Source organism: Melanotaenia boesemani, chromosome 18 (assembly GCF_017639745.1).
Source record: "Melanotaenia boesemani isolate fMelBoe1 chromosome 18, fMelBoe1.pri, whole genome shotgun sequence".
NCBI classification, from domain to species: Eukaryota; Metazoa; Chordata; class Actinopteri; order Atheriniformes; family Melanotaeniidae; genus Melanotaenia; species Melanotaenia boesemani.
The window spans coordinates 25108192-25123833 of NC_055699.1; the positions used below are offsets into that span (position 1 = coordinate 25108192).

Below are 15642 nucleotides of genomic sequence, written 5' to 3' on the forward strand. Positions count from 1 at the left end.
ATACAAGATAAAACACAAATGTTAAAATGACTTACTATTAACTCACACAGTAATAAATGATACGTAAATTTGGACATTTCTCACACGTGACAACATTCAGGCAGATGTGTACAGCAGCATATGTGCATGTTTCTGTGCTCTGCAGAGCATCTATCCAGCTGTGACAACAGGGCTGGATGGTTAAAAGCCAGTGACTGAAATGGGATTCAAGAGTTAAAACGTGTCATGACGTGGTATCAAGGATTTCCAGCCCAGCATCCCTCTAGTTCAGTAAAAGAAAAATCAAGAGATTGTGAGCATTTGTATGGAAGAAGAAAAGTGCCACAATGAAATACATTAAATATAGCACTGAATGTGTTATTAGGTAATTCAAATGGAAATAAGTACATGAATAAATGATTAAATATATGACTAATTTAATTAAAAAATATTTAATTTATATAATTTTTAGGCATGTAATGAATTTTGTAAGGTTCCAAATGCTGCAGTACATCATGGATTCATTTTATGTGTCAGACTCTCCCATCAAACCTGGTGGGCGGGGCTAACATTAAAAGCATTAACCACGATTTTCATTACTTTGGTCTGAAGTAGGGCTGCACGATTATGACCAAAATAATAATCACGATTATTTTGATCAATATTGTAATCACGATTATTAATCGCGATTATTCACTGTGTTTGGAAAAACATGTATTTTTATTGCACCAATTATAAACAAACTACTTTGCAACAATTTTTTGTGAAAAAGTAAACTTTAAATTAGAATAGATGATAAATAATGCAATAAATACATTTACCATTCATTTTTGAGAAGTTAATGTAAACTTTGGGGCTACAAAAGATGCTAAATCAAGAGCCGTTTGGGAGCCAAAAGAACCGGTTCTCTGAAAAGAGCTGAACATCCATCACTAGTAATGGATGCTGGTGTGGGAGGGATGTTGTGAGAAAGGCAAACATTGAAGAAAAGACAACATAAAAATGTTTAGAACAGTAAAGAAATAATAAAAATTTAATTCTTCAGTCAATATTTTCTTTGTTTTTTAAGTTTAATTTTATTAAGTGTAATGTTTTTTTTAATTAGGAGTCTGCAACATGTCACAACACTTTTTAAATGTTAATGTTGACACTCTTCATTAATAAACATTAATATCTGACGGTAAGCCAGCGCGGGACCAGCCAGCAGCAGTTAAGTACGTTTCATTTTCAGCCTGGTCATGAAACAGATCTTCTCCTGCTCTGAGTCCAGCTGCTGCGTGAGGACCAAGCCTCTTCTGAGTGCTTCTGGACGGGGGAGGGGTCGGAGCACCCCCCCCCCCCCCCCCTTGTTGAAGAGTGAACTATACTCTCTTTCACGTCAGTCTCCAAAAGTCTCCAATATCACCAGAAAAAGTCGTTAGATTAGTCGCTAGTCGTTTTTTGAAAATAAGTCGCTAGAGGTGAGTGAAAACTAGCAACACTGAGTACAACTAGCTGCCGACTGTAAAAGGTGCACGCCCTTGTTCTTTAGGCAGCTTAATGAAGCTTTGGCCTCGCGTTCGCCCCCTGGTGGTTGGCCGACTGCAGGTTGAGAATGTGTGTGATCAGAGAAGCAGCAGAGCTGCGCTTTTAATGTAAATATCGCTGACGATCAGGTTCATTTAATTGTGGCCACCAAAATCGTGATCACGATCAAAATCCGATTAATTGTGCAGCCCTAGTCTGAAGTTAAAGCTACTCCTGAAATGACCTACTTCTTCTTCATTTAATATTTTTTTTCTTCTTCTTTTATCATGGTAACCAATAGTAATCAACTGTATTAATAATTATTGGTGTGCGATACTGCAAGATTTGGTATTGATCCGATACCAAGTAAATAAAGGGCTGGTATCACTGACACAATACTTTTGTATCAATGATACGTGTTGATGCACAGAGATTATTCTAAGAAGGTAATTTTTTTCTTAAAACATTAATGCATAAAAATTAAAGTTATTACTCGTGCTGTATTAAAAATCCACATACTACATAGAGGAGAGGAACTGAATCTAAACTATCCATATTTTTCACTTTTATAGATCAATATGGATATCAATGTTGGTATCCATATTATCAAAATTTAGATCAATCTAATCACCAATAATAAATTTTGCCATCTAATATGTCAAAATATTTTGACTGGCTCTGCAGGGATCATTCATCTGGGATCGATTTGTAGTGCCTTGTGAAGCAGAGTAACCAATCAGATGTTACGGTCTATTAAAGAGCCTCAGTGACAGTTTAAATTAGTTCATGATGCAGCTCAGAAAACATGAAATAATTAAAAAATATTTTTAACTTCAATTTAGTCAATTTAAATGTCTTAAAAACAGATATAATTAATTCTGAATTTTATTAATTATTTTTTATGGAGAAATTTGTATAAACTGCTGACATATTTAAGTAATACATTAGCATTTAGCAGACGCTTTTCTCCAGTAGGCAGTAGTGTTAAGGGTCTTGCCCAAGGACCCAACTGAAACGTGTTAATATTCACCCCGTGGGATTAAAACTCAAGTCTCCCACATAGGAGATTTAATATGGAAGATTTATTTAATGTTTTTTTCAATTTTGATTAAATAATTGGTCATTTAATTAATTATTCAATGCTGTAATTATGTATTTTTTGTGGCACTTTTCTCCTTCCGTAGTTCTGAAGAGGTGTTATGACCTGAAGCCTCAGCTTCAGCCCTTGGAAGATCCTCTGTGTCCATATGTGAACACTGTAAACACACATCCTATTCAACTTTGTGTCTTCAAATGAAGTTCTAATATGAAGTCCTGCAGTAAATCTGACCTCAGCTACAGTCACAGTACAATCTGTGTTGGGTAAATCAGGTGCAGTAGATATTTAAATTAGACTTCTTGATGACCTTTTGGCTCATGCACCTGTTCAGTCTCTGGACCTGCAGGACCGGTCTTCACTTTTCTTTATCATGGGGTTTGTTTTCTTCTTAAATCCCATGCTGGGGAGATAAAAAAAAAACTGACAACAATAAACGATCTAAAGAAAACCTTCATAGGAAAATGTCCACAGCAAATCTTCTGCTTGGCACAACTTTTACTCTGTAAGTCAGTAAAAGGGAGGAAACATGGAAACTAACCCCTACCATACTTCAAAGTACAACATTGTATTATCGTAACTGTATATTTCTGAACATTCTGTGTACTTTTCTTTTTAGCTGTCTGAGGAGCTGGAAAAGAAATCGGAGAATGGAGACGTCAAAGAGCTTCTGAACCTACTGGCTAAACCCCACATGAAGGTGAGTTTGGCTTCCTTTGTTCATCACAATGTTTGTTGATATAAAACCTGAAATCCTCAAGAAAAGTTGGGATGCTGTTTAAAATGTAAATAAAAACAGGATACAAAGACTTACAAATCTCATCAACTCATATTTCTTCCCCAACAGAACATAAACAGCATATCAGGTGTTGAGACATTTGACCATTTCATGGAAAATATGAGCTCATTTTGAATCTGATGGTAGCAACATGTGTAAAAAGGTGGAATAGGAGCAAGAAAAGGCTGGAAAAAGGACCTGGAGGAACATTTGACAACTAATTAGGTAACAACAGGCAACAGGTCATTTACAGGACTGGGTACAAAAGGAGCATTTTAATGTAATGTAAAATTGTAAAATTGGGTCTAAATATTGTGGCACAAATTCAGAAAAATGTTCCTCAGCATAAAATTTTGAAGACTTTGAAGATCTCACTATCTACAGTGTATACAGTGTATACACCATCTACAGTGTAGAATACCATCAGGAGAGTCAGAGAATTAGAAGGAATCTCTGTGTGCATGGGACAGGGCTGATTGCTGGTGATTTTCTGCATTAAAAGCAGACATGATTCTCTACTGGAAACCACTGCATGGACTCAGGAAGACTTCCAGAAACCACTGTCTGTGAACACAGTTCACCCTGAAATCCACAAATGCAGGTTAAAGCTCCATCATGCAAAGAAGAAGCCAGATGTGAACAGGATCCAGAAACAGCACCGTCTTCTCTGGACCAAAGATCATTTAAAATGCTCTGAGGCAAAGTTGAAACCTGGATGAAAATGTGAACTAGTTTCTGGAAAGCATGGACGGCGTGTCCTGCAGACTAAAGAGGAGAGGGAGCATCTAGCTTGTTATCAGTGGACAGGTGAAAAGCTGCATCTCTGATGGTATGGGGCTGCATTAGTGTCTATGGCGTGGGCAGCTTCCACATCTGTGAAGCTCCATCAATGCTGAAAAGTACATGGAGATTTTAGAGCAGGGGTGTTCAAAGTTGGTCCTCGAGGGCCGCTGTCCTGCAGGTTTTCAGTGTTTCCTGCTTCAACACACCTGACTTAAATTATATTGATCCAACAGCCTGTCAAGTTTTGAACAATGACTCAGTAATTTGAGTCAGGTGGTTTTGGAGCAGGGACACATCAAAAACATGCAGGTTGTGGCCCTTGAGGACTGCAGCTGGACACTCCTGTTTTAGAGCAACATCTGCTCCCATGCAGACGACGTCTCTTTCAGGGAAGACCTTGCAGATTTCAGCAAGACAATGCTGAACCACATCCTGCATCCATCACAACAGCATGGCTTCACATGGGACTAAAATATGGATTTTTAAGATCTGCAAATCATTACATTTTGTTTTTATTTACATTTAAAACCTTATTTTTTTCTTTTTAAGAAATGGAGGTTGTAATGATCTTCTGACTTGAGACTCTTATAATAACATGATTAGGATTTGCCCCATCAAACAGACAACTATCAGGCTGTTTGGGATCATTTTAGTGATGCTATTAGCTTGATTTCTCAGCTTTTAGATCCAGGCCTTCTGTATCTTCATGGCTGCAGCCGCTGGCCTCGTTAACCTTACGTAGACAGTTAGAAAATAAATGTACATGTTTTTATTTAATAATGCATTACTCCAGCCATCCATCAGGCCCTCCAGCTGTCTCAGCCAGACAGAGCTGGCTTTATGATGGTGGAATAATAGAGGAGTTGGACGCTCTGTCCTCATGCTTATTTGGCTCATGCCAGAAATAACAGCTCACTGTGACGTTCCTTCCCACCATAACACATGTGTACCCACCAAATATCAATTATTAGGGATGTGAAGAGATGGAAGATCCCAAAAGATTCAGATTTTTCTATGTCTGTGCCAATGATTCATTTCTTAACTTTTACTGCAACAATAACATCAATCTGTTATAAGCAATTAAAAGATGATTTATACTTAAAGACCAAGTGGTGGAGTGAAGATACAGATGTATATACTGCATCTCCAGTCAACATATAGTGGATGCAACTCTCCGCACTGACTCACACGTCTCTATCCATAAGACTAATAGTGTTAATCTATCATGACTTTTCTCTCCCGCTTCGCTTCATGGGGACATTGTGATCTGCTTTTACTTTGTCAAGGTGAAACTCACTGATAAATAATCACCGTGCTCGCTGTGAAGCATGCACGTGTCAGAAATCTGCGTTTATTATTTCAATTACGCTTACAGTGAAGGGATTTGGCGTGGCAAAGCTCAATCCATCACAACACAGAGTTTGTGAAAGTCATGGATCAGGAAGCCGAGCGGCTTTAACTGATGAGGTGAGGAGAGGTAACGGCAGGGACGGAGGGGCCGGGCAAATGTAGAAGTTAGTCTCTGATCATTATAGACGTCTGTGGTTTTTTTTTCATATTTCCCCTGATTGAGGGAAACAGATCACAGGTTTCTGCACTTTTATCCCGTATTAGTGGAAACGTATGGATTCAGGTTTGAATTAGTTAATGTTACATCATTTTTATTTTCAGAAATGTAAACGTGGCAGCTCAACCGTTTATGAATTTAGCTTCGCTGTGATTAAAGAGGCGTTCAGGAGCAGCTGGAAATCAGTGTTAAGCTTCTCATGAACTAGTTCAAAGTTCAGTTCTCTGTTTAAATTGAATAGTTTTAATAGTTCAATGTTAAACTCGATCAAAGTTCAGTTAAATTTTTTTAACTTAGAAGTGAGAATAAAAGACTGAACTAGAGAAACCTGTAACTAACCAACTAGCCTCCTGCTGGGAAGTCAGACCCCTGAAGGCTGCAGGCAGTGTGATCTGGGTGGTTTGGGGCTGTTGGTGGGGGGTCACTCCCATTGCTAATGCTTTGTGTGTGCGTGCGACTGTGTGAAAGACTTTAATCAGTGTTTTTTTTTAAATAATTGTTGTGTAATCTATTTTGATTATCTTGTTTTATATTTAATATGCATGAAATCCTTTTTTTTTTTATTATGAAAAGCACTTTGAGTTGCCTTCAGCATGAAAAGCGCTTTATAAATAAAGTTTGATTTGATTTGAGTGTGCAATGCATGGTGGGTAATGTAGTGTGAAGCAGTTTTTGGTTTGAGCTGTCTAAAGGCACTAAAAACTTTTTAAAATGCCAGACATGTATTTGGTTAGTAAAACACCCATTTAATCCTGGAGTAGCGCTGATCTCCCTTCAGGACTCTATTTTTATTCAGAGCCGTTTTACAGCATGAGAAATATTTCTGTTACCTAGGACTAATCCTAAAACCACTCCACTTAAGGATCTCCTGGTGTATTGTGTGATTATATGTGGAATAAACAAAAAAAAAAGAGATATTTTAAATCGCTTCAAATGTTAATAAATCAAATTGGATTGGAATGAAACTAAATTCAGTGAAATCTAATCTGTCTAAATTAATCAAATGTCCCTTTTTTTAAAATATTATTAATAAAATAATCATTTGATGACATAAGTGAGAGAAAAGCAATGTTCCTGCTGCAGAAGCAAACCTGAACTCCATCATCCGTGTTTATTTGTTTCTGCTTTCCTTGCTTTCTCTATTCTCTGCTGTGGCTCTGTTCTCCCATAAACTCCAAACGTTGCGAAGCCAACCTCAGTTCCAGTGCAGATCGAGGTCAGCCAAGTCATTCCACACCAAACAATGGAAAATATTGGGCTCCTGCTTCCTCTGCTGTCGGCCGGTGCACCTTGGCCGACAGCAGGGCAGCACGAGCCAAGCCAGACAACCTGCAGTGAAATGGCATGTTATCACTGTGCTCTGATTTCACACAACCATCTTTCAATTATTTTATTGTTGTGAGACCCTAAATGCTTATTAGGTCAAAACTAAACAGGACTACAACTATCAGGAGGTATTTTTATACTGGGCTTCAGTTTAGCTCTAAAATTCAAACGGCAGAGCTACCCTCTCCCTTCCCTCTCTATTTAAAATGATCATGAAAAATGCACCTGATCTATTATGTATAATGTTATGTATCTCAATTATTTAACAATAATGGCTCTTAATATGCTCCTTAAGGTATCAGAGCTTCCAACAAGAGGCTGTTAAGCTTGGGTGGGTGTCCGGGTCCACCGCCCAGAAACATGGACTAAATTCAACCCAGAATTTAAAGAAGAATCATTTAACCAAACAGATTGTCATCTTTCAAACCTTAGAATTAATAATATGATGGTGTTTAAAGACACAATCGGGCTTGTTTCTGTTTCTCTGTGTTGCATGTAAGAAGCATCTGTTTCAAACTACTTGGCACCATAGACTGTAAGTTTGGCATGCATGTGTTTTACATGCCACAGCGGAGAGTCACACGGCTGGGAATTGTTAGCATGTTGGCGTAGCTCAGTTGCTCAGCAGATATCAGAAGGGTTTTTCTAAGGAAAGGAGGTGCAGGTGAGACTGGAGGAGCTACTATATCTGTCAGCAGGTGGAGGAAGAGACTTATGATCATAGCTGTGTAGGAGAAATAGCCTTTCTCATTTTACAGAAGATGAATAGAAAAATAAATAAATGTATATATATATAAAAAAGAAGCTCATTAGGATGAAATAACGGACAAGAAAATAACATCCATTCATTTTTTGCCACCTGTCTGAGGTTGAGTCACAGAGGCAGCAGATTAAGGAGAGGGAGTCCCAAACATCCCTCTGTCCAGCTCCTCCGAAGGGATTCCCAGTCCAGAAGGGATATAATCCCTCCTGGGTCTCCTCCCAGTAGGATGTGTTCTGAAAACTTCCAGAGGGAGACGACCAGGAGGCCTCCTGACCATATTCAACCCCCCTCAGCTGACTCCTTTCCACACAGAGCAGCAGCAGCTCTACTCCAAGCTCCCTCTGGATGTAAGCGCTCCTCACCTGATCGCTCAGGTTAAACCGGACCATTCTCATTTCTGCTGCTTGCATCTGTAATCCCGTCGTTCAGTCACTACCTGAGGGCCTGAATATAGTCAGACCAGTAAGAGGCCAGATCAGTGCCCTCTGTACTCGTAATGAAGCCCCGGTCTGTAGGTCCATCTACCGCTCTTTCCTGACATCACTTTTTAACAAAATCCCAAGATACTTAAACTCCTATTTGAGACAAAGACCCCTTCCCAGCCTGGAGGGAGCGCTCCACCCTCCTCCATTTAGGAACCATGGCCTCAGACATAAAGACGCATGACTGAACTTAGGCAGACTTTTTTTAGAGACCCTAATAATGACTAATCCAGCATCCATCTTTCATCCTACCTGTACTGTGAGATCTCTCCAGCCAGTAAAAGACAGTGAAAGCAGAGAAAATACACAGCGACTACACCTTGAGACCAGCTTTGTGCATGTTCATGAACTAGTTAAAAGTTCAGTTTATTTACATTTTTTAGGTTAGAAGTGAGAATAAAAGACTGGATTGAAAAAGAAAAAAAGTGTTGTCTTGCAATTAAATCAATTATAATAGACCTAAATACCTAAATAGATCAGCATGTGGAACAGATGTGTGGACAGAAGGCAACGGTTTGTATTTGTTGGCTGAAAAACCTTTTTCAGTGTAAGAAAAATTTCTTTGTTTTGTCAAACAACTATTTTCAGCTTCCCTAAATGCTTCAAGTCCACGTCCTTTCAAGTTAGAGGTTGATGAAGCTGATGTTCTGACTTGTTTTTTGAGCGCAGGCAGACATAATTTGCACAGAACTGTTAGATTTAATGTTCAGACTGTACATAATGTTCCCGTAAAATGTTCCTGTCTGTCCTTTCAGGGCACTTGATGCCGTAGCAGCCGACCACGGTGTAAATCACAGCGCTCGGGGTGTAAAACACAAGCAGATGGCTGCTGTCTTTGAATGGCGTCTGTGTGCGATAGTAACTGTATCAGTCTTAATTATGGCTGAAATGGTCCATTTCTTGGGTGGGGAAATAAATCAGGCTCTTTAAAAACCCCTCGTCTCGCTTTCTCTTCCTTTTTCCCCTCCCTCCTTCAAACTTTCACTTTTACGATTAGCACATGAAAAAACAACTTTCATCCATGTCACCCCCCTCAGCAGGACGATTATTGACAGCGATGAAAGTGCCAGTTATGATGGCCAGCTGTTTCTGTGGGCCTGTCCATGAGTTGTAGAATTGGACTCAGGGTGGTGTGGGTTCAAGGCTCAGTGTAGGTGGGGGTGAGCATCCTATCCCTGTTTGTAGAACATTCCCAGCAGGATCTCCCAGGCCTGGAGGAAACAGTTACCTTGCACCAGTTGGACGCCGCCGGCTGAAAGCGTAGTGGGCTGGTGACAGGGCTGGGGGGTGTTTAATGAGAGGCCACTGCCAGGAATGTACAGGCAGGTTTATTTAGTCAAGCTCAGCGATCTGTTTTTCTAGGATCTATATTATATCTAATGAACACAAACACACCAAGCGAGAAAGAAAGGGATGCCTGGAAAACAAGGATAGTTTTTTCCTGCCTTCCATCCTTCTCCATCTTCTTCCTCTTTTTCCTCCTCAGGCTTCAGCTGCTGGGCCTTTACGAGGATATAACTAGATTTGATGAGGCGACTAATCCACCAACACTGAGGCTTAACAAGTGTTAGAGAAAGATTTGTGCCTGTGTTACACTCCATGTCAGTGGTCACGAGCCGGGCCGTGCACCATGTGCTACCCATTAACATTCAGCTGTTATTGCAACTTCTAAGAGAGCTTTTACAAGGAATTACTGGCGTTTCTGTTACAGGTTGTTTGGCGTGGCTGTGAGTCATGATGTGGCAACAATGCAGATTCGTGGATGTTAATCAGAATCCACTCAGAGGGCAGGATGTTGGCTTTGTTTGACAGAGGATGTATGTTTTTCTTTTTAGAATTTTCTTTTTAGAAATATTTAAAATATAACATATTTTATAATTAAGAAAAAAACAAAGCAAAAATATGGAAAGGCAAAAGAAATCGAAATTAATGAAGTAGAAGTTCATATTCAATAACATAGAAAACAAAGAAAACAAAGCACATAATCAAAGTTTCCAACAGACATTTACTCTAGTGTTTGTAGTTGTAAATGTTTTAATTTACAAGGACTAATGCAAATGTTCATTATAAATTAATATTTAATGGATATAATATATACACCCATACAGGAACAAGTCATTTATAGTCAAACATTCATGTTCCTGGAGGTCTACATTATGTCTCCATCCTGTGTTTGTTGTATTCGCTGGCGTTGGTTTGTCTGTCTGTTAGCAACATAACTTAAAAAGTTATGGACGGATTTTTGATTCAATTTTCAGGAAACCTCAGAAATAGAATAAAGAACAAGTGATTTTATTTTGGGGGTGATCCGGATCACCACCTGGATCCAGGAATTTTTAAAGGATTCTTTACTATGGGGTATATTTTTGCCATTAGAGCTTCTAACTTTAAAATAATGCCCACAATCATTGGGAAAAAAAAATAAATAAAATAATAATATTAATGATAGTTGCAATGGCTCACCACTATTTGCTGTTATATAAAATAAATGATATAATTATATAAAAATAAAATAAATGCAGCAAGAAACTAAAAGACTGGAATAAAATAAAAAACTATTACATATTGAATAAATTAATAACAATGGATAAATAAAACAAATATAAAAGTAAAACATACATGATAGAGAAATAAATCAATTCAATATTTAATTAAAAATGCAAAAAGGCAATGAATTATAGACGTCAAGACGTTAAGTTATTTATTTTTGTATTTTTATATTTATTTATTTTATATTTATTATTACTGATTTATTGAGTATTTAGTTATATTTTATTTTATTCCAGCCTTTTTTGTTTTGTTATTTTTTTTCTCCTGTTTTATTTTGTTTGTATATTACAGTAAATGAATTTAGATGTTAGGGGTTAATGAGTTGTGTGAAATCAGCATTGACTTCAGTTCTTATTGTTCTGAATGACGTAAACTGGATCTGTTCTTATGTTTTCTATGAGTTATGTCCGCATGGTTCGTATGGGAGAAACACAACGAGGGGATTAGTTTAATTTTTTTTTTTTTATTATTAATTATTATTGCCATTTCTTTTTATTTTTTTACCATGAGTTTTTATTTTAATGTGTTTAATCTTTCCCAAAAATGATAAATTTTGCTTTATTTTATTTTCTTTTAAGAAGATTTCTTGAACATTTAAGTCAAACTTGTTTGCGTTTGATTCACCTTGCATAAATAAATCTAATAAATTACATGCAGCTAGCATTAATATGTTGGATAAACACCTCTGGAAATGATCGTGCAACAGCATTAAAGACCTTAGTTCTGCTTGTCCGTCCCTCCCTGCTGAGAGGCTGATAGCGCTGGCTAACCCTCATGTTTGTGCAACCTAGATCAGGTGGTGTGACTGACAGTCAAGCAGCCGCAACACCACATGTATCCAACCTCAGACTAAAGTCCAACTCTCCCCTTTCTCCACATGTTCTATCACCCAACAGTGCAGCTTTCACTAGAGGATGTTATTGGAAAACATGAACCTGATACAAAGCTAATTTAAATTTGGTTTTCTTGTGGGAGAAAAAACAAGGAACAAGAAGGTAAAGAAAATATAAAGACAGTGGCCTCAGAGCTGCTAGATATTTTCTACAAATCTGCACGTTTTGATATTTTATTCCGCTCTTAAAGGAACACTGATCCATTCATTGGCTCTGACATGTTTACATGTGCCGTGGTGGATGTAGAATTACTGACCACACTGAAAAGTTTAGGAAGCTACAGCCACTCACTACAGGCCTCGTTGAAGTGCTACTGGTGTGATTTATCATTTATATTGAGCGCAGGTTTGGGATTCCATTCCCATCCAGTTTAAATTTTTTCTTCTCATCTGCGAAATGTTTTGCTTTCTGGTGTTCCAAGAGAATATTTCAGTATTGGGATGACAAGATTCCCAGACATACACAAGGCAGCGCAAGATGTTTGTTTATGTTCGGGGCCAGCTTAAACCAGGAAAGCATTCGGACAAGCATATTCTGAGAAAAAAACTAACAAAATGGGAATCATTTGGAGGAAAAGAAGCAAACCACAGAAGCAAAGTAGAACAAAGATGATTGATGGGATTTACGAGAAGAGGGAAATTAGAGATATAAGAATATAATTTAATGTGTGTTTCTGTAAAGCTGGTCATTTAAATGTATTTTTGATTTAGTCTAAACCTCAGACTCAACGTATCAGATGTTGAAACTGAGACATTTTACCATTTCATAGAAAATATGAGTAAATTTTTAGTGTGAAGCCATGCTGCTGTGATGGATGCAGGATGTGGTTCAGCATTGTCTTACTGAAATCTGCAAGGTCTTCCCTGAAAGAGACGTCGTCTGCATGGGAGCAGATGTTGCTATAAAACCTCCATGTACTTTTCAGCATTGATGGAGCTTCACAGATGTGGAAGTTGCCCACGCCATAGACACTAACACAGCTCCATCCCATCAGAGATGCAGCTTTTCACCTGTCCACTGATAACAAGCTGGATGCTCCCTCTCCTCTTTAGTCTGCAGGACACGCCGTCCATGCTTTCCACAAACTAGTTCACATTTTCACCCAGGTTTCCACTTTGCCTCAGAGCATTTTAAATGATCTTTGGTCCAGAGAAGACGGTGCTGTTTCTGGATCCTGTTCACATCTGGTTTCTTCTTTGCATGACGGAGCTTTAACCTGCATTTGTGGATTTCAGGGTGAACTGTGTTCACAGACAGTGATTTCTGGAAGTATTCCTGAGTCCATGCAGTGGTTTCTAGTAGAGAATCATGTCTGCTTTTATTGCAGAAAATCACCAGCAATCAGCCCTGTCCCATGCACACAGAGATTCCTTTTGATTCTCTGAATCTTCTGATGATATTCTACACTGTAGATGGTGGATCTTCAAAGTCTGAGGAACATTTTTTCTGAAATTCCACAGTGTTTAGAGCCAGTTTGCCTCATATTGGTGAACCTCTGTCCATCTTTCCATCTGAGAGACTCTGCCTCTCTGAAATGCTCCTTTTATATCCAGTCATGTTACTGATCTGCTGCCAATTAACCTGATTATTTGTCAAATGTTCCTGTAGTTTTTAATTTTCCAGACTTTTTTGCACCAACTTTTTGGGGATGTGAACTGCCATAAATCAGAATAACCTTTCAAGGTTGCAGTTAGAACTTTGACAATGAATAGATCCAAGTCCTTAAAAAATAGTATTGTACACTAAAGTCTTTTTTTAAGTGTTTTAAAGTGACCATTTTTAGAGTAATGTTTTGTGTTCATCCTTTCAATGCTGACTTTTGAAGCATCCAAGCACAGAAAACGGGACCTAAATCAACAGATGAACCAGTGTTGTGTCTGTGCATGACAGACAAACTAGCTCAGAACCACATTTTTCCTGGCAACATGTAGAAAAATAAGGGGCGGCTCATGACTTTAGCAAAGTTCTGCATACGAGATCCAGACACAGGGTTCTGGTCAGCTTGTCTTTGTATGGATCCCGGACACAGAGCTCCACTTGTCTCCTCTTCTCATCTGCTCTAAGTTAACAACATCTTGAAGGCTGTGCTGCAGCATGCTCCCATGTCATAAAACACAGCGCTTCTCTCTGCACCACATCCCTCTCTCCCCCTCCCTCTGCTTTTGTCTGGCACATGGTGTGGAAGATGTTTTTCACACTTCTCTCTTCCCCCTTTCAACCACGGAAAAAGCAGCACGCGTCCAGCTGCATCTTGGTCCGGACACGCAGTCGTTAAATAGTTTGAAAAATGAATGTCTCAATGGCATCATTCTTGTCTGAATCCCGTCTTTTTATGTCTGCCTGTGAACATGTGAAATATCTGAGGTGGCTGAGAACTTCATTTCTTAAAGCCGGTCGCCGAGCAGTGCTAAACATTTCTGCTCTGAGCTTTCACAAGCTTGCCCTGCAAAGGACTGGCTCTTAAGTTGAGCTTAAGTTGCCCTCCTAATGCATAATTCCAGTTTAAGAGATGCTTGCCTTTAACCTTTAAAACTCGGCTAGATCACCTGAGCGCTACCTCTTCTATCATCACCAGCATCTCACGAACGGTAGTTTGTAGCTCTGTGGGGTAAATTGTGATGGATATTTTACCCTTTAGGTGTTCAACGGAAGTTTTTCAGGCATTTCTATCTCGTCCAGGAGGTTTACAATCCAGCCACAAAATGTAGTTTTATTCAGAGACTCTACCTGGTAAATCCACAATGATCCATGATAACACCATCATTACCATGACAACATCATCACCTCTATTTAGACCTGGAAATGATGATGATAAAGCCACTTCCTGTCAACCTTTCCACCAATCAGGAGCAGCCAAAGATCAACCAGTGAGCAGAAAGTTCTATGTGTGAAAAGAAGAAAAATAAAGCTCCTCTATGGCTGGAATGAAGCCAAGAAGATGTTTCTGATGCACGGTGGCGCCAAAAAGCAGCTGAGCTGGAGTTGGTTTAGTGAGGATAGCAGGTAAATAGTGGCAGAAATAACTGGAGATGAGGAAAAAGTGGAAACATGGAAATTGATGATACTTATATAGTGCTTTTCTAGTCAGATTGACCACTCAAAGCATTTTAACCCTACGTCACACACACAGAGCACTTCTGTTGATTCATACATCATAAGTGTGTTCTTCTTCACTGGTGTTCATACCCCAATAGGCACATAAGGCGGTCACGTGGGGTTCATTGTCTTGCTCAAGGACACTTTGACCCACAACCCACTTTCCTGGTTCAGGAAGACGACTGTGCTTCCCCCTGAGCTACAGTCGTCCAGGGTTAGACTTCCACATGCAGTTTTATATTAAATAAATAACAGAAAGAAAAAAAAACAGGAAACAAAGATAAATAATTTGTTTTAAGGATTAATCAGGTTGATATGGAAGTAGAGAACAAGCTTAATGGCAATTTACTTATGTAGCTAAAACCTCTGGCCTTAAATACTTTAAAGGCGAAATAAGTAGCATTAACATCAAGTGTTTGAAATCAGAAGAGAAAAAACATGAAGAGCGTTCTTCCTTCTTATTAAATCAAGATAAAGTTTTTGGTTAATTTAAGCAAAATTCCTGTGCTTACCTGTTGAGGAGAAACTTTGCTCTGCATCCATCTTGAAATTAATTTGCTCTCTCAGACTTCTCCACCTTGCAAAAGATTCTTCGGTATTGATTCTCATTTTATTCCATTGCTGGTCATTTGCTTTTTTAGCAGGATGCTGAGGCATTTTAGGTTTTTCTTTAACTATTTCTGGTCCGCTTCTCTTAGTAGCTTCCATACCTGCAGGCTAGTGATGCGCGGGTCGGGGTTTTTTCCCGCGGGTTAGGTGGCGGCCCGCGCATCACTACTGCAGGCTGCTGCTCTTTTGCCAACATAAAATACAAATTGTGCGT

The 15642-nt window shown here is 38.8% G+C and overlaps 1 protein-coding gene across 3 annotated transcripts in view; it reads left to right on the top strand.

Moving 5' to 3' along the window:
• The window catches only part of mpp7a (membrane palmitoylated protein 7a), a 168733-nt gene that overhangs the window by 80787 nt on the left and 72304 nt on the right, over nucleotides 1–15642 (top strand). For all 3 annotated transcript variants that reach the window (XR_006008187.1, XM_041967556.1, XM_041967557.1), the window contains exon 5: nucleotides 3201–3281. Coding sequence is in view for 2 of the 3 variants with exons in the window: in XM_041967556.1 (XP_041823490.1) it covers nucleotides 3201–3281 (81 nt within the window). In the remaining variant the exon portion in view is untranslated. The remainder of the gene's footprint in view (nucleotides 1–3200; nucleotides 3282–15642) is intronic.